Consider the following 19,534-nt stretch of genomic DNA (forward strand, 5'->3'; position numbering starts at 1 on the left):
AGTTGTATATGTAGTTGTAGGCTCCCAGTAACACTTAAATGGAATCCCACATCCACTCAAGAGTGCTGTTTGCTTAGAAGTTGTAGATAATATGAACAAAACAGATCTGCACTTCTGTTGCTTTTGTTTTGTTTTCACTGAGTTTCTTTCAAAAATTACAAGGAAATATGTAAAAAAAAAAATTAAAAAAAAAAGGAAGATAACTACATCTTCTAATTATTTTCAATTAATTATCTGTACCTTCAGTTAGATTCCCGGGAATCATCTTCAATAAGGACCTCACCGGTCTCATATTCTTTTTAAACAAATATTTTCATACTATACAGGTTAAGGTCACAACAGTTTACCAAAACAAAGCATAATCGCTTAACAGAGAAGTTTTTCACAGTGAAAATAAATGTGTATTTTCCTGCAAGAGTAACACAGAGACAGGAGCAGTAGGTCAGAGGACTCAAAGTAAAAGAGAGGTAAAATACAGAACCATTGGTTTTTAAAATGCACAGTGTAATATTGCTTATGCCAAAGTCCAGTTCGAGTGAGCAGAGTATAGTTTTGTTTGGCAAATAATGGGATTTTTTTATTTTTTTTTTTTACTACCACTACAATGTATGTTTGTGTCCATGTCTGGTGCTATCGCTTCACTTCCATTATTGCACCAACTAGGAGGCCAGGAAAAAAAGTATACATTTACATGTATTTCTCTTGCTTCAGTAGTGGTACTTTTTGCCTTGCTGACAAAAGAAAGCCATAATTTTTTTAAAATATCATCTTAGGCTACAGTCTATTTTTATGTTCCTATATGCTTTCCCATTCAAATACTACATAAAACTAATGATAACGCCATGGACAAGAATAAAGAATAGAAGTCTAGTAAATAAAAGCATCTTAACACTTGAGTGTGTCAGGCTGAAGTCTGGTTATCCCAGAATGACTCAGTGAAGGAGCTCTGTATCAGTTTTCTAGTTCTTCCATCCCTGGATGCACAGAAAGATCCCATTTAAAGCATACTCATGACTCATCTTAGTTTTTCTGACCTCCTAAAGGCCATTTTAGCCAGTGGGCACTGCTGACATGTGCCTTGAGTATTTTTCTCTCATCATTAATACTGCCTTTTCATCTAGGACTGGGAGATGAACGTATCAAAAAAAAACCAAAAAAACCAACAACTAATTTCAGTCAAAAATGCAGCTGTCTCTACACTTTAGCAATCCATGAGATGTGGTAGAGCACATTCCTAAATCATATCTTACACGTGTGACTGTGAGTTCAGGTAAATTACTGATGTAGAAGCAACCATACATCAGTCCAATAATAAACAAATAGCCTGAAACATGAGCATAACTGCAAACACAGTTCTGGGTAAGACAACATGATGCTACATTTACGGTATCAGAATATTAGCTTTACAAATTACTAAAGAGTTACCCACATTTATACTTACATCTGCCACTCTGTGAGTGGAGCTGAATCGAGGTGAAAAGCCAGCCAGAACACAGTGCTGATGTGTCGTATTGAGATCATCTAGAGAAAAATTAGGAAACCTTAAGTAAGGCAAAAAAAGTTATACATTCCTCTGGAAAAGTTCAGTTTAAATCTAGTAGCAACATTCCGTGTTACACTGAATGCTGCTCATAAAGCGCTTTAAATTCAAACGATTTTAGTGTTAAAATGATGCTGTCCTCTCAAACTCAACGAGACATTCAGGAAAATATGTCAAGATGTGCTGTAAGGTAACTCCTGGGTTGTTCTTACATGAGTTAGCACAGACTAAGTAAAACCATATAGAAAACTAGATGACCTAAAGAGTTAGCAAGCAAAACCAAACACAGACATCATCAGAAAAGAACTAGAATAGAAAGCTGCAGGATCCTAGTTAACTTGGAGTCTATACCCTCATCAGTATTTACTCTTTCAGGGAGTTTAGCTTTGGCCATTTTAATACAGCATGATGAGAAGTTAACAAGCTTCATCCTTCCATCATATAAATACAATTTCTGTTTAAAACACCAATATTTGCATACCTGAAACCTGACCCCTGAATTCCTGCTCATTTTTGAAAAGGTTCTTCTGACCATAATGACAGTCCACCAGACTGAAAAGAACAGTGTGTAAGGCTTAATGATGTTCTCTTTATTACTGAAAACCGATATGCTCTGAAACTTTTTCTTTACCTTCTAACAAGCCTGAAAATTCAAAATGATAAAAGCCTAAATAATTCAGAAGAATGACTCAATTCACCCCAGTTGTAAGAACAACGTCTTCTTTCTATGAATGTTATAAGCAATTATTAACAAAGTGCACACCCAAAACAGCAGATAACATCACCTGGGAAAAAAAAAAACACGAGACGTTTACATGAAGAATAGGCACACAAGCGTTACAAACAGCGACTGAATTCCCACTAAGAACATTTAGATGGGAGGCTTATTTTCTTTTCACATGACGTTTGCAGATATGTGAAGTTGAAAAGCTTGAAAAGGGCTCCAAAACAAGCAAAAGCCTACCAAAAGCCAAATAGGAAAGAGCAATTTCTTATGTAGGCATTTAAGACCGAAATTACATAGAGCCAAATTTTGCAAGGGCCACAGAACAGTATTATCTCTGGACAGGGCAACATTTAAATATCACAATCACTTTCAAGAAGAACTATGACATAAAATTAACTTAAACACTTCCACCACTTCATTCAGTGCCCATTCATTTTGGTGTGTTTTATGTATCAAATAGCATCAAAAATGTTACATTTTGATTTGCACATTCATTCAAACCCTTGGCAAATCTTTCATTGTAGAGCACACCCCTTGAAATTGCTTCCAGTTGTCCTTAATCGATTATGACTTATATAAACAAGCCTGCCATTTTAATTTAAAAGTTTATAATTCATCTAAGACTAATTGCACAAAAATAGTTGAAGTTTCATAGTCTGTGTGTCTCAAAGGATATTTGAAAAAATAAATGTTCTAGATCTTAACTGATTACTGTAAAGATTTACCTTTTTTTTTTTTTTGAATATATTAACTGAATAGAAAAAGCACTTCTTGTTATATTGGCCATTGCCTGTTCAGCAGCAAAAGCTTTTATTCAGATTTGAGAGCCAAACCAAAACTGTTTCCTTGGACACCCATGTCAGAAGTACCACAACTCCCTCACAGTTTTAAGTAAGATACAGTACACAGAGATAACATTTACATGACTAGGTGCTGACTGGTGAGGTTCAGAAAAAACAAAATGCAGCCTCTCCAGTTACATAAATTTACGAATATATGCATCAGTCCTGCTCTGAAAAACTTCACGCAGGCAAATTATTTGTCATACAGTTCTCCTGAATTTGTGGTCCTAAATAAGAGCCAGCATGGCATTGTTCTGCCTTAAAACACGGGGCTCTCCACAAATTCAGGTGGACTGTGAAATAGAGATTTCATTTCAATACCTATTAGAAAAACAGAACTTATATGATCTGTATGTAGCACACAAGAAGTGACTTTTTAATTTGAAATCACAATCAACACCAACGTTACAATGTATTTGGTAGAGTTTCAAGAACTATCAACACAATCCCTTCTCCTTCAACCGTTTTTAGGACTATTACTACAACATTTTTAAATCTGGACTACAGTTTTCTGCTAAAATGACTGCTTTCCTGCCAAAACTTTCCCACATCTGTGGAAAACACTGTCATTAGCACAAACAGTTGTTCTAAAGTGTATCACAGGCTTTTCATATGTTTACAAATTTTAAAACATCACAAATTACCCAACTTTAAAATAGTAATTGTAGAAGACAATCATTCTAACATGCTCAAGTGCTATGATAACCAAAGAGAATTTTCCGAATCAAAGCAAAGGCAATGAAAGCAACTGCTATTACCTGCACTAACAGGATGCCATGGTGCCACTAGTCACTAGGCTAACGTGGATGAGTACGAAGAGATGACTTCCAGCATATGTGTAGAAGGCAAAACTTGTATTTCTTTTAAATGAATTTTGTTCTTTTATTTCTAGTACTTTCTGCCTGCCACTTCCCAATGAATCATCTGCCACTCTAGGGCCAGATCCCATTATAGGACTACTAGCTGAGCCAAGTCTGGGCAAGATTTATTGAAAGAAATTAATCACACATATGATTGTGCACAGGTGGCCAAAACTACCTTGAAAAACAAAGTTATCAACTTGAAGTCTGGTTAAATAATTTGGAGGTCATAAGCAAAAGGATTTTGCCTTTACAGATGAAGTACTAAGAAGTCGTAAGACTGTTCAGCAGATGATCTGATTACTTGCAAATGCACACAATTCCTTTTCACAGAATCACCAGCGACAGAAATTTCAGGTAACACACCTTGTGTAAAACAGAGAAAACTGAATTTTTATTTATTACAAATTCTTATTCTTCACACCTGCAGAAAAAAATATTATCTAAGGTACTTGGGGTTTGAATACATTTATCCATGCAAGACTTCTGTGAGGTTGGTAACTGGCACAGAAAAAACTAAAGGCCAGGTGAGGATAAAGGTCTTGCTAAAGTTTGCACGGAAATTCCATGTGAGAAGCAGGCTGAAGACTCCTGAAAGTAACAGTGATGTTTTAACACCTGACCATCCTTCTTTCATCAGATGCAGACTATTTTTCTTTGAGTGGGTCCCCCCTATCAGACAAGATGCCTGGTGATTTTCTGTTTAGAAACAGCAGACACATTTTGGAATTTGGGTGCTGCAGGTCCCATTTTAGATTGTGGGGGCAAGCGCATGCCATAGATCTTTGTCCTTCCCCTGTACTGCCTTCTGCCCTCCTGTTCTTTTCACAAAGACATCCCTTGTTACGCCCGAATCTCAGCATGGTCCCCTCCACTGCTTGAAGCTACTGCCAGTCCTCCTGACCATGCTCTTCGCAGCCCCTACCCTATCCACAGCTCATAGTATGCTTTCTACTCAGCCTAAGTTTCCCTCAGACAGGATTTTTTAGGTTTTCTAGGCTTTTTTGTTTTTTTTTAGGCTTTCTAGGTTTCAAGTTTGTAAGACCGTGTTTTCACTACGATTTTTCAGGTTAAGAATTTGCTATTAATCTCATGTTGCATAACAGGGACACACTACAACAGTACACTATCATATAGCATGGTGATCCAATCAAACACCACAATGTTTCAATTTTTCTTCTGCTGCCTTGAGATAGATGTGATGGGTTCCTTTTCCAAATAAGAATCATAGTTCAGTAATCTCTAGGCAATATGAACATAGAGCCCTCTGCTTGTAGAACCTCTGTCAAAAGAACAGCTTACTGGATATATGTATTATGTATGGACATAAATTCGCATATATCTACGTACATATAACAGATGTATGCGTACTCAACTAATTCTACTGAACTGGAAGAGCATCAGTGTGGTGACGAGCCAACGCAGTCCAAGAAACAATGACTATATACCACGTCACTGTATTAAGATATAACAAATGCAAGGTAGAAAGAAAGGAAATCAATCTTTATCTAATCCTTACTGAAACAAGCATGGACTAAAAGCTACAATTGTGGTTACTTCCAGGTGAAGCACTTCCCAGGAAGACAAACCACAATTTCCAAAAATGCTCTCAGGATTAGCAACATGGGGTTATGCTGTCTTTTCTATCTTCTTAGAAGTGTTCTTCCTGAACTTTTTATTTAGACAGTTATCTTGTGTTTCATGAAGCAGGTAAAATGTACAGTGGGGCTTAAAGCACTGGCAAAAGCTTTGATATTCTACGTACCAAATACCTACAAGTGAAAAGGACTTGTGCAATTTATTTTAATGACCATAAACATACTTTAAACTATATTACAGTCTGATTTCCAAAAGCACTACAATATTTTTCTTTAATTTCTTATTCTATTCAATTCTATTTTTGTCTGCCTACTTACATCACTACTGAAGGTTGGCTGAGGGCTTGCACGTCTATGCTAAAATACTTAAGAATAGCAGTAACTACCAGGAGGGGAAGGTTACATGTGTGGCATTTTATCAAACTTATCTGACCATTTTACAAGGAACATTAATTAATTAAACGGATTTAATACATGCAGGTCTGCACATGCTTCACAAATCACGTGGTACTCTCCAACATAATGCGATGGTTACAGAGATTGACAGGAGGTGATAGAAACCAGCTCTTCTTTCACACATCTCCAAGTAATGCTTCAACAACAGGCAAATCAAGTCAAACTAATTTTACTGTAAGAATGGCAGCAGAAAGCACGAGGAAGGTTATGTCTCCTTCCCCTAGAAATTACAGGTCAATGGAGTGTGTCTTGTACAGCTTTCGTATCAGAAAGCCAGAGAGATGATCTGGCCCTGATTAAGAAATATTTTTAGTTTTTAAACAAGAAAAGTATGCACAAACAAAACACCACGTGAATTAAAAGACACAACTAAATAAAGATGTCTGAAATTTGCCAAACTTTGTGATCAAAGTTTGGTAACGACAAGTAAGTTTCTGGGGTTCGAAGTCTTATTAATCAAGGAATATAGCATTTGGATTAAATGTAGAGTCAAGAAAAACATGGGGTTAAAAAACTACAACGCATTCAAGATGCTAGAGAGCAAAAAGGGTTCAAAAGTTAGTTTGTGGAAATAGAAGCAGATTAAATATCTAGAAATAGTTTAATGAGCCACTATACACATGTGGAAGTGTTTCCATTAAATACTTATCTTTAACCACAAGCCATCCTCTGCAATGTGTGCACCCAACTTCTGGATGGTTATGAAAATAATTTTTTGATGCTTCTTGAACTATAATTTGCTGGGGGGTAGAGAAGGGTATAAGATTCCAAGTTCATCTTCATGCTGTTTTAAAACCCTAACCTTCAAGCAAGAGCTTGATCTATGGGAAACAGCTGCAGAAAAGTAAATCATCTTCCTTTGAAAAAGTCCAGAGTGTATTTTTGTTAAGTATGTTTTGAAGTCATGGTAGGAAAATTAGTGAAAATTGTAAATCTGCTTGCAAATCTGGTCATGTCTAACTCAAAGATTAGGGGAAAGATTCCAATTTAATAGTAAGACCATGACAACCCTAGTTAAGCATGCTCTAGGGCAGAGCAGATGGGGCCCTTTGCTCACCTCCACGCGTTTTGGATTTATTGCATGCACCCAACACGTTTCATATTAGACACCCCTTGACTGTGTACTTGAGACAGCAGGGTTCAGTATGCACTTCCTCTGCAGACCAATATATTATTCTAAATTGGGCTAAAGTGTTTCCGTTTCATGAGTGATATAAAGTTCAGATTTGAGGTTTTTAGGCAGCAGATCTACAGTCTTCCAACAAATCTTTTTTCTTCATGTTAGGAAAAGCAAGCCTCAAAAAAGTCCATCTTACTGAATAATTACATACTTTGTTTCATTTAGTTGAAACAAAATCCATCAGTGTTCTTGTAATAACTCATCTTGAAATGGATGATTTGATCACATCATGTTTAGTACCAACATGCAAACAAATTATGGCTTATTTTGTCTGAAGAGGAGTGCTGAGAATGAAGGTGTAAATCTTAAAAGACTGCATTTTACTAAAATTCCACCTATACAAACAAAAAACATTTTACGGAGTCAACGAAGAAAGGAACATGAGCAGTACTAAATATCTAACAGAAATACTAAAAACAAATTTAAATTCCCTTTTTGGTACTTTGATATACTCAGATCAGGGTTTACAAGTTTATGTATTCGCACACTTCTCAAAGAAATAACAAGTTACCATGTCTTCATACATTTGATTGGTACAATATGTATTATTTACAGGAATTATTAGGAGTGGACTTCAATTACAAACAGCATATTGAATTTGCCACTTCAGTATTTCACAACATTTATATAAAGCAGTAAGCACTATACCATTTCTGAAACTGAAAAATTTGAAAACTGAAAATTGCAGTGTTTGCATATTAGTTGCTCCAACTGGATGCGTCAAAAGATAGTCAGAGTCCTACCAACCATACCATCTATATCAACAGCTACTACCAGCTAATATTCAGTGGTGCAATACTCTCGTTCTAATGTTGTATTTTCTAGATACTTGGCATACTGTGTCCACTGTTTTTAATGTAATGCTAGCAAAATGATTAGGCTTACTGAAATGAGATTCTGGATTAGATGAACGTTTAAAGGGACAAGCTAAATTAATCTACAATTATGTTCCCTATTGTCAAGTTACATCTTATAAAAAGTTTTTATATTTCATTTGTTAGAGGGCATCCTCAAAATGTCTCCCATTAAAGTCAGTTTACAAAATCTGAACAGTAAAAAATACGCTACAACCGTATATGTCCATCTATACTGTCTTTCACTTCCAGTAATAGAAAATGATAAAGACAGTTCCGATGTACACTGTTGCTAGTTTTAGAGTAGTCTCAGACTGCTGCCAATTAAAAACACTTTTTTTTAAAATAATTGAGAAAAAATAAAGGCTATGGAAATGCAAGAGAGATTATCAAACACCTGGTCTACAGAGCTCAAACTATAGCTCTCCATGAAGTATTAATAAGAAAGTGATTTACACATCATCTTCAAAAGAATGTTGAATATATCCTTGTTTCCATCTAAACATGATCATGATGTTTTCTGTTAAAAAAACTTACTTTCTGACCCTCCCTTCATATAGCATTCCCAATACTTTAGTTACAGTATATAAATTTCACTGGAGAATAAGAAATGTCCTTATGATTTGGTAACTACCATAATTTACAGTATTTTGCAATAAAAATAGTGGTCAGTCCCCTTGTTTTATTACTTGCCTTCTGAATCTGCTGCCCAGCAAAGCTGATTATGCACAAACTTTCCAGTTAGTAAGGATGAGATGAAAGCCTTACTTGATCCTTCAATCAGTATTACACAGAAATGGATTAATAACTGCCTTTCTAGGAATGTTTAGCTGCCACCTCAGCTTCACTTCTATCTAAGAAATGTCTGTCTCCCCTCCAGGCTGCTACCCTATGTTATCCCACATACAAAAAAGGGAGGCCCATGTACACAACCATGGCATAAGATCTCATATCTAACACACTTTGTTCGTGTCTGAACATACATAAGAGCACAGGCAGCCTACCTACCTACACACACTTTTTTAATTGCCCACAAACATATTGCATATATTAACTAAAACGTGTTCGTATGTACTGGGAGGCCAGAAGGTAGGCGAAAAAGACTGTTCAGCCCAATAAGTTGGCAGTGGGACAGGTCAACCTAAGAAGTGTCGTAGTGTCTACCTTCTAAGGCACAAACAGTGAACACTGAAAGTATTCTCACCCATCAAAGGTGTCTGTTTAGTGATTTGGCTTGACAGGCAAACTCAACAATGTCAGAAAGGTTGTTTTTATTTTTTGGTTGTGCAATTTATAATTAAATTTGCTAAAACACAAATAGCTAAGAAAAACACAAGCCAAAAGAAAAAAATAGTTTGTGTCAACAAGCCTTAAGCACAGTCCTTGCCTCGACTTTTTGGATTGAAAACCTGTGTGTGAGCTCAGCTTCAAGTACACGAGCTGTTTAATAGTCGTTTTTTTTTTTAATTTATTTTTTATTATTTTTTTTTAAATCCACTGCACATGAGACAGACTCACTCTTGAAGTATGACAGCTTTGTTCATTACAATCTTAGTATAATCCCACTACTGGGAAATGCTATGTTTGAATATACACATTGAGAAGTGTAGTGGAATGAGAAAAGTGTCATGTCTTCTTGTCTAAAAATGGTGACCAATAAAACATCCACAGATTAGTGTAACGGCTACCTCGAGAATCACAGAGCCAAACAATTTAAAGACTGCTATAGTCATAGTTTACATCTTATGTAGCCAATCCATAATCCAATTCAAAAACAGGAAGTGGTTTTTTTTCAACATAGTTCCAATTTGTTCAATACAGATACAGATGTTCACAGTAACTTATTAAGACTGCATTAATAAAGGAATCGTCATCTACAAATAAAAGGATCAGGGAGAGCTCCATTTCTCACAAGATCTGAGAAAACTCTACGTATGTTCTGCAGTCTGGCCTGTACACTTGGAATTGCTGGTTCAACAGATATTTTTTTTCCTGTCTGAAGCAAAAGAAACGTTGTAAGAAAAAAAATCCCCAAATTACAATGGAATTGGGCAGGGTAGGAAGAATTTACTATATTCTCAAGCCAGATCCTCTGTCTTGCTAAAACAAGTCCTAACTGAAAGTGTGAAAGTTTACATTCAAGTATCAGTTTCTGTGTTTTCAATAGAACATTCAATTTCCTAGCCCCTTGAAAATTACCAAGCATCAAGTAGAAGTCTCCTTGGCGAAGTGGTACTGCTAATCCAGGTGTCTCTATGTCCCATGCTACCTTCAAGCCTACGTGCCAAACAGCTGGGTCTCTTCCCTCCAGTTTCTGATCATAAGTTTCTTCAACAGGTGAACCTTTAAAGATAAAGGGGAAAACACCATGAAGAAATAAGACAAGTACCATAAAATACATTATCTGGTCTAACAATACAAACTTAATTATATCCCACATTGGTACAGTCTTAACTTTTCTCAAATATCCACCTTGTATAATCAACAACTCCCAAGTCAAAAGTACACCATAGGTATAAAAATGCCATATAATCAAGAATTTCTTTCAATTACTAAGATGAAAACTCATGTTAACTACAAAGAAAAGGCAAATCAAAGTTCGTAACAGACTCAAGTTTTTCTGACATTCTCAAATACCCATAATGAGAGTTGTAGTTTGTGCCCACTTCTACAACATTACGAGAAGTGCAAGCAAGGAAAAAAAATTAAAAAGCCAGAACACTGATGTAAAAATAGATAATTTCTAAAAATAATTTCAAGTCAAACTGCAAAAGCATCTTAAACAATTGAATTTGTTAACAGTTGCAATTTCACTGAATCAAACTGAGGCAAAGTAAGGTGAAAAATGTGCACAAAACCCTATCTAGACAACCAGGTATAGGAGAGAACCTGGGAATCGTATCTATCATTCTTTTCTCAAAATTATTAGTCAAACATGATAGATAACATGTGGAAGAGCCAATGAAGCTTCAATGCATTTGTCACAACACTTTCCTTATCATTAAGCAACACAAATGTGTAGAGCTTGGGGAAAAAGTAATCCACTGCATAAAAATAGTATTTAGAGCTTAATCCCTCTGAACTATTTTCATAAGCTTACTTCACCGCAGTATAAATTGAAAGATACAGTCAGCATTTATAACAAGGTATTTGGGAGCTATGGCATAACAGTTTTATGGCTCATGTCACAGAGCATTTTGACAGAGAAAGGATGAAGTTTTAATAAGCAATTGGCACAGAACAGCAGTCAACTGTTAGAAATCATCAACAAAGTAGCATGCATAATAATTGCATGTATGTTAGTAATAGTCTGTGTCCCAAAGTAGCATGCACAATAATTGCATATACATTAGGAACAGACTGTCCCCGTGTTGCTGTCCATTCCAAATGTGCTTTTGTGTAATAATTTTTGTATTTTCTTAATCTAGAACAAAATACCAAAATAAAGATGTGTATTCTTCCTATAATAATACACGCACATAAAATTGACCTTGAACTCAATTCCAAAAAATTCAAGTCATTCATCTCACGTGGTCACTGCAACGTTTGTTGGGGACAGCCTTTAATAACGAATAAAGTGTCTTAACTTCCTATGTCAATTAAATATCGCCTACTATCAGGAAGCAGAGAACCAATCTGCTCTATTTTAAAAAGCTAATCTACAGTCCTTAGTTAAAGGTCCTACTGTACATTCATCGCCCGTATCCCCCCTGCTGCTGCTGCTCTCATCCCGCTGAAGCTCTGGCTCAGGAGCAGCTCTAGGCCTTTCTGTCAAGGAACACACAAATGAGAAAACAAGAGCGAGCAAACACTCCAAAAAATCAATACTAAAGTCTTTGAGGGGCTTTCATATTTTCTGCCCCGCTCAGATAAATCGTAACTTAATTTAAGAAAAAATGCTTTCTGAAAACTGCAAATAGGATGGCTTTCAAGACATTTTTAATGCAATACATCATGGTTATTATAAAAAGAGGTAACCTTTCTGGGTTAACTCTCTCTGTTATGCTGCTTTCCCATTCACTTTGGCAGCAGCACTGTTCACAATATGGCACCAATAAAATATAGAACTACAATCAGAGACAGCAATTTCAATCAAAGTTTCCTGGGGTCTCCTCATAAATCCAGCACCTTTGGAATGTGCTCGTTAAAATGACTTATTTTTTGCAGTTTGATAAATTTTTTATTGCTCAAGTACAGAGTTCAAATGTAGCTCAGACTCCTTTTCTCTATATTCTCAATTATGGCACCTTATAATTATCAGCAGCAATTGAAACCGATTGCTCCTACCATGTTATTTTGGTAACAAATGGAAGTAAGCTGACACTAGCTTTTAAATACAAGCTCTTCCAGAAGCAAGAAGGGGGAAAAACACCTTAGCATTTGTGGTATATCTCTGGGTGGCACTGACAAAATTTACCTAACAAGAAGTTATTCTAAAATTCTGTATGTCACACCAAGTATGACTGACTGTTGTATATGTTAAGATAATAACAGCTCACATTTAAGTGAAAACATTTCAATGCATCTAAACCTTAGGCACTTGAGAGTAAATCATGTGGACTTTATACACAGCACCTTAAGAACATGTATTTATCTTGAAGTAGACTATATAGAAATGGTCCAATGTAGCAGCACTTCATGGGAATACAATAAAACTATCTGCAAATTTGAACTCTGTTCAGTAAAGTTATAGAATTTGGCCTGCAAGAAACTTCTGTGCCTGCATCCCAAATGGAATAGTATAACTAGGTAACAAGCTTGCTACAATGTAATAGCTCATACCTGTAATTAAGGATAGAGCCATGAAGGAGGACGTAGCTGTAGAGAATTGGCCACAATGCCATGCCTTAGCTAGACAGCTCAAATTCCAGAGATGTTGCAGCTCTAAGACCTGATTTTATCAGGTTCAGGTCATGGTTAGATACAGAACAACATTAATTTTTTTTTCCTGGATCTAGTTTGGCTATTGTTGCACAGCAAAGAAAGTAGAAGTAGCTTCGAAAGGCTACTTTGCTATTTGGCACAAAAATCTAGAGGTTTTTGGCACTCTGAAACCTAAATGTTCTCTATTCAACTCAAACTGTACTGCCAAGCTATATCCTAAATGTAATTTTAAATCAGACATCATTTCTTACAGGATGGAACCAATGCCAGTGTATTGCTACAAACAAGGACTGTAAACATCCAGTTTTGTTATTAACCTCAACACTTTACAGATTGATTTAAATTTCTCCAGAATGTAAAAGCATTTGGGAACATTTTCTAAGTTTAATGAAATATATACACTGGAATTTTTACAGTCTTCCATGACAATTTCTAGATGTTAAATACAAGGTAAGTGAAAAAAGAAGACCATCCTTTGCTTTTCAGTAGCTGGCGGGAAAGAATGAGTTTCTATCCAGAGTAATTTCATCTGCCTTATTACTGAAAAGCCATAGCATAAGAGATCAGACTGTACTAACATTTTAACTCTCTCTTGCAATTAACGTTCACAAAAAAAAAAAGGAATATTTGCTGACATTGCTCTTACCTATTTCCATCTAGAATACTATGTCCAAATATATCAAGACTTAAAGCACTAAAACAAGAACTAAGAATATTCTGTCATCTTTGTTGAAGGAGAGGTGATTTGATGAAAATCAGTGATAGTCAAAAACTTCAAGAAATCAACAGGTAACACAAATAATGATATATTCTTAGCAAATGGGGGGGGAAGGTCACGTCTACTATTATATGAGTAATTTGATCATTAAAAATGTGACTCCCTCAAAAAATAAATTCAAACTGGCCAAAATCTACAAGTTACAGACCTGATCATTCTACTTGAATATTCATTTTAGGTGATATATATTATTAAAGTAAATTAATACCAAATAATGCTAGTGACAGCGTAATTGAACACATTCTAGATTGTATTCAGGTATGCCTTATGCACCATGACTACCACTCAGGCACTTTCACACAGTATACACACAAATTGGGAATATTTAATTTCCATGACAGCCTATTTCTAACAATTGATAATCTTCTTTTAACCTAGTGCTGTTATGTATTCTACTCTAAATAAAAATCATTACTATTCAGATGAGCACTGAGCAAAACGTCTATCCCATCTTGCTGTTCTAAATGCATTTCAATTGAAGTTGCTATGAAACAGCTTGACACTTGAAACAAGAAAATAAACAGTGATAGTAATTAGAATATCAGCTTGTTCCAGTATCTTTTTGTTGGCTCTCAAATTTCTTCTCCAGCATATTAGAAACAGTTTCTACTTCAATTAATACTGATCAAAGTTTCAAACATTAAACTTTGACTATGGCATCAAACAGTGAACAAATGAACAAGCAAATGAAGTTGTTTCAATTACATTCGTAACTGCTTTAATACCATCTAATGAAATAAGTACGTAACAAATGACACAAAACTGCAAATTGAAGTAAAAAGAAAAGCATATAAACTGAGTTGTACATCTCTAAACCATCAAACAGCTACCTCGGTGCAGTACAAATGCTTGACTCCCAGGGCTCCTGCTGTTCCAGATGTGAAGAGCTGGGGATTCTGCCTCTGTGCCAGGAGAGGTGAGCATCAGTCATGAAGCTTTGCAAGCCCCAGTTTCCCCAGACAAGGAGATGCCACAGACCATCAGGGTCTTGAGTGACCACAGAGAACCAGGGGAAGAGCAGGCTGACAAAACGTGCACAACTTAGCTAAGAAGAGAATCAAGCCAGCTGTAACAAAATCAACATGCCTGATGTAGGAGTTCCCTGCAGAATCTGTATTTTATCCCAGAAAATTAAAAATCCATCTAATCAACATTTTCTGAGGAAGAACTGCTCCACCAAAAATTTCCAACCATCTCTACTCTTTTTATTATATACTCTATAATGATTCTGTCATCGTGTATATACTTCAAGAGAGAATTCAATGCTAACTCAATACTGAGTTAGTGGACAAATTACCAATAAAAGACACTGACATAAAAAGCAAACTTATTTATGGAAAATGGGAACAGGAGTCAAGATACAGTTCTCCAAAGGTTTAAAAACAATCTTCAGCCAGATGTGGCACTAACTCCCTCCAAAGTTCATGGAACCAATCTGAGCCATGCTCAAGAGCTACCAAGTGAAGCTCAACTTCCTTCAGATTTAGATCTGACTTCATAAATTATTTTCCTCCTAAAAAAAGGTATCTTTTACACCATCTCCAGCTATACTGAGCTGTTAGTATTGCCAGCTCCTGCCAAAGATTTTTTTATGATTTTATTAATTCGTATAACACAATAAAAGATGATCGAAACTTTCAGAATCACTGCAAAATTAGTCACAATAATTAGGGTAATTTTGTGTTTGCTTTGTTATTTTTAAGTGACAAATAACTGTTAGAAAATTGTTGGAAAGCTCTTTTGTAAGTTTTCCCATCATTTTAAAATTCTTCAAGTAAAAAACCTTTTATTTTATTTATTTTTTCATTTTGGAAAACATCTTGTACTTCTTGGCAAAAGCACACTCATTACACATAGATGCCTACATAATTTTTGGTGTAAATACGTCAAAGACATTTCTACCCTTGTCACTCAAGTCTTGCATAAAATTTGCAGTGGTTTAAAACAGTGTAATTACTTGTCTAACCAGCTGAACTCCAAGAAACAAACTCAAGTGACGCAGTAATGACTAAACATAGCAACTTCTATGTTAATTTATAGCTCTCTCAACTATTTTTTTCTCCTTCACAAGCAAGTTTTATGTTGAAGTAAAAAGTTTAAGGATGCTACCATAAATCTTCACAAATACTATTATTATTGTCATGTTTATGGTTCTCTAATTTAAATGTTTCTAGAAATTCCTGTATCTACAGTACTTCTGAAAAATATACTTACTAGACATAAGATAGCAACATCTTTGCTTGGGAAAAAAAAACTTAGAAAAGAATGTGACACTTCTACTGGTTAGGGAATCCTTTTTCATTCAGTTTGCTAAGCAAGCTGATGTTTTATGTCCAGGAAAATGTACACATGGTGATTTCTACTGAATGTTAAGTAACAAAGCGACCCTTCATTTCAAAACTAACAACAGAAAGCACGTTAAAGCATAAGCTATTATTTTTACATAATGGTCTTCAGCCAAAGCCTACCCAAAGACAGTGTGAATTTTTCCCATGTTTTGAAGAAAAGAAAGGATTTTTTGGAAGTACTAGAAGTCACTTGTAAGCTATGATACATAAGGGATCATTTGCAAATTCATATCAAGTGTCTAAATTCTAATCTTATGTTTGCAAAACTGGAAGCTATTAAAAAACATCCAAGGCTTTGTTCAGAATTGCTACGAAAAAAAATATCCTCATTTCTGTTTTTAAATAAAGATTAAAATAGGAAAGGTACTTTAAAAAATATTTAATGACTCTTCAAGCACATTTTTTCCCCCCTAATACTGCATTTAAATTGTTTTTTAAGTAAGAGCCTGTAAACCCTGTCAGACGTGTCTTCTTAATGGAAAATTTGCACTCTTCTAAACTACAGAAGTGTTGGCAGGTCCTTCACAAGACATGAAGTGGCACTACAGCATGTAGATACAAAATGTGTACAGTTTCCAAGTAAATATAGTAGTAGTTTTACACAAGAATAACCCAGAATGATCTTGCCAAGGAAAGGACAGTAGTAAAATCATTATAAAGCAGAAACACATCTGTATATGATTAATAACAGTGATCTCAACTGTAATAAACCATTTTTAAAGGACAGAAGACATGTTCCTGTTTTAGCCTAAAATAGTTATTTGACAGATTTTGATTTCTTGGCTCTTAATCGGGAAGTCAATTACAGCAGTTTTTAAATCTACTCAGAGAACTACTGCTAGAGCCAGCTGCAGTAAACACAGGTATATTTTGCAAAGGTGTTAAGGGAAATGAAGATAAGTCTTAAAAACAGGGATCTTAAGTACCACAATGTATTCAGATGCAAGTGACAAACCTACTCTAGCAAGCAGGTGTGGTTTTGTATGTACACACAAGGAAGCATAAAAGAACTTCAGGGATTTAAGATATTTATTTCACTAGTCAAGTCATATTAAACTACCTCCCATTACTCACCTTCACAGCTGTAACTGTACACAGCAACTGTTGACCTTTCAACCAGATTCTCGTCATGGTGCCAACTCACTGCCATGTTCCCCATTCCAAAATAAGGCTCTTGTTTCAAGTACAGCATTTGTAGAGGATCCATATAATTTAATAAAGTCACGTTATAAGACGTTCTGCTATTTAGACTTGTGAAGTCATCCTCTGGTACACAACAACTGCTTTGATCTTGTGAGACAGACCCTTTCTCCCTAAGAGAAGTAGCAAAGTTTTGCTCCCTATCTATTACAGAAGTATCTTCAGTTTCTTTGGACTCAAGCAAATTTTGTCCTTGTAATGCCTTGACTGCTTCAACATGCAAGTAGTCATTAAGTTTGATTAATGCTTTACAAGCATCATGTATTTGAGGACTGCAATATTTTATTTCATAACCCTCAGTAGGCCAAGGAACTGTAAATAATCTTGTGTTCAAGTACTTGTAAGTGCATCCTGGGTTTCCAATTAATATACGAGACACTGGGGTAAAAAAATCTTTTCCTTTGATCCTTACAAGATCTTGAAAGAAACAATCGTGTTTTCGCAAGGTCAAAAAGCTCTCTTGTACCATCTGATGGAGTTCTTCAGGTACTGTATCAGATTTTCTGAAAACTAGCTTGGAATACTTGGTCTTCCACTGAAAGAGAAAACAAGAAAAAACAAAAATTATTTTTCCACATGAGCCAAAGTATTTCATACATTCAAGAACGGGCAGGGATAAGTTCACAGACTATCAAGCATGAGTCTAAAACACAGTAAAGAAATAGATGCTAGTATTTGTTATTTGATATTCATAGTCCAACATATTGCACAGCGGCCTATAACCAGAGTATCACCAGGGCAAGTATTTAATGTCACAACACAACATTGATAAAGTGTCATCTAAAAGCAACTCCACTCTGTTAAAACTGCAAAATGTATCAAAGGACATCTGCAGCTTTGTGATCAACTTTATAAGGCAGTATAGATAGCTTTGTGTCTTTTCATAGCAATATGACACTTCTATAGCCTTTTTGCTGACATCATTTTGGAATGATGTCAGAGATTATGAAAGCCACCAAAATTCTTTGCTTGCAGTTGAATTTGTTCATACTTGGAGGGAAGTAACTTACAGCACAACACCGACACCCTGGTCTGCTCCCATACTTCCATTATTCAGGTTCAGTGGTTAGGAAATACTTGGTCAGCCTCACTCCTACTCTAAACCCATTTTGCTGGTACCTATTAGATAAATCGCTGACGTACCATCTTGGATAAAAGCATATGAAACGGACATAAAATCAGATAACACCATATGAATTACTTTCTTCCTCAATAAATATTTTAATAGCCCCTTGCTAGATGGCAACATCGTCACTGCATTCTGCCATCTCTTAAATCACTGCAATGCTGAAGAGTCTCAATCTCAAATGGCTGGGTTACACTGCTCTGAATTCCATTATGTTACTGGAACCTTCTTAAGTCTGGCATTTTCCATCTCTCTACTCTTAAGCCTTATGTTGCTAGTGTTTACTGTTGGATCACAGCAACTGAACATCAGCCAATATGAATCAAGTCCAAAGCAGTAAAGTACGCATGTATTCAGTAGCCTAAACAAGCAGATTTAATAAAACTGAGAGCAGTACTATGTACAATCACAGGGGCTAAAATCTTACAAACCAAATGCCTATTATAGTTATGAACTACTCAATCTCGCAAATCAAGAAGGAAGACCTGTGACAAGGTATTTTACAGGGAAGATAAAAGTACCTTTAAAACAAAGAGGGGAAAAAATGAGGCCAAGAGAATTAAACATAAACCAAAAGCTAGGAACTGCAGAAAATCGGCCAAGGAAGTGAAAGGTAGGAGAAGTAACCTGTGACCAGCAGGCAAGAAAGTAATTTAGGAAGAAATTCTTAGAATACTACAGATCCATTACTATTGTAGTTGGTAAATTATAATGTTTAATCAACAGCCCTAAACAGTTTGGATTAAAAAGTTTTAAAAGGCATGGTCAGAGTACTTCATTAACGGTTAGCTCTGATTTCCCTTAATTCACGAACCTCAGAAAATTCCAAAACAGTAAAAAGATTAATACTGCATTAATATTTTTAAAGGGTAACTAAGATGCTGTAGGTATTTATAGGTCTGTTGATTTAGTATAGATTATTTGTCAACTAATGGGAGAACAAACAAGACTGATTTAAAACATAAAACTGATGCAATTAATAAAAAGTAAATAAAATATAATAGAATGTAGCATGTCAAAAAAGCCACCGTTCTGCTGCACTACAGTCCATTATCTTCAAAATATTCCTTGACATTCTGGTCCTTCCTATTTTCACATTCCTCAACATATGCCAATTAGCTTCCTTTTTTTAATTATAAAA

General features: G+C 35.6%; 1 protein-coding gene across 17 annotated transcripts in view; it reads right to left on the minus strand.

Annotated features, from left to right (window-relative positions):
- The window catches only part of FTO (FTO alpha-ketoglutarate dependent dioxygenase), a 247,898-nt gene that overhangs the window by 180,675 nt on the left and 47,689 nt on the right, over positions 1-19,534 (minus strand). For 14 of the 17 annotated variants that reach the window (XR_013938641.1, XR_013938642.1, XR_013938643.1 and 11 more), the window contains 4 exons: positions 17,142-17,802; positions 14,550-14,621; positions 10,257-10,400; positions 1,442-1,521 (listed from right to left, as the gene is read on the minus strand). Coding sequence is in view for 14 of the 17 variants with exons in the window: in XM_080553053.1 (XP_080409179.1) it covers positions 1,442-1,521; positions 10,257-10,400; positions 14,550-14,621; positions 17,142-17,802 (957 nt within the window). In the remaining 3 variants the exon portion in view is untranslated. The remainder of the gene's footprint in view (positions 1-1,441; positions 1,522-10,256; positions 10,401-14,549; positions 14,622-17,141; positions 17,803-19,534) is intronic. The other 3 variants (XM_080553056.1, XM_080553052.1, XM_080553055.1) reach the window with 1 other exon arrangement.

The sequence above is a fragment of the Anser brachyrhynchus genome, assembly GCF_964034855.1.
Source record: "Anser brachyrhynchus genome assembly, chromosome: 12".
NCBI classification, from domain to species: Eukaryota; Metazoa; Chordata; class Aves; order Anseriformes; family Anatidae; genus Anser; species Anser brachyrhynchus.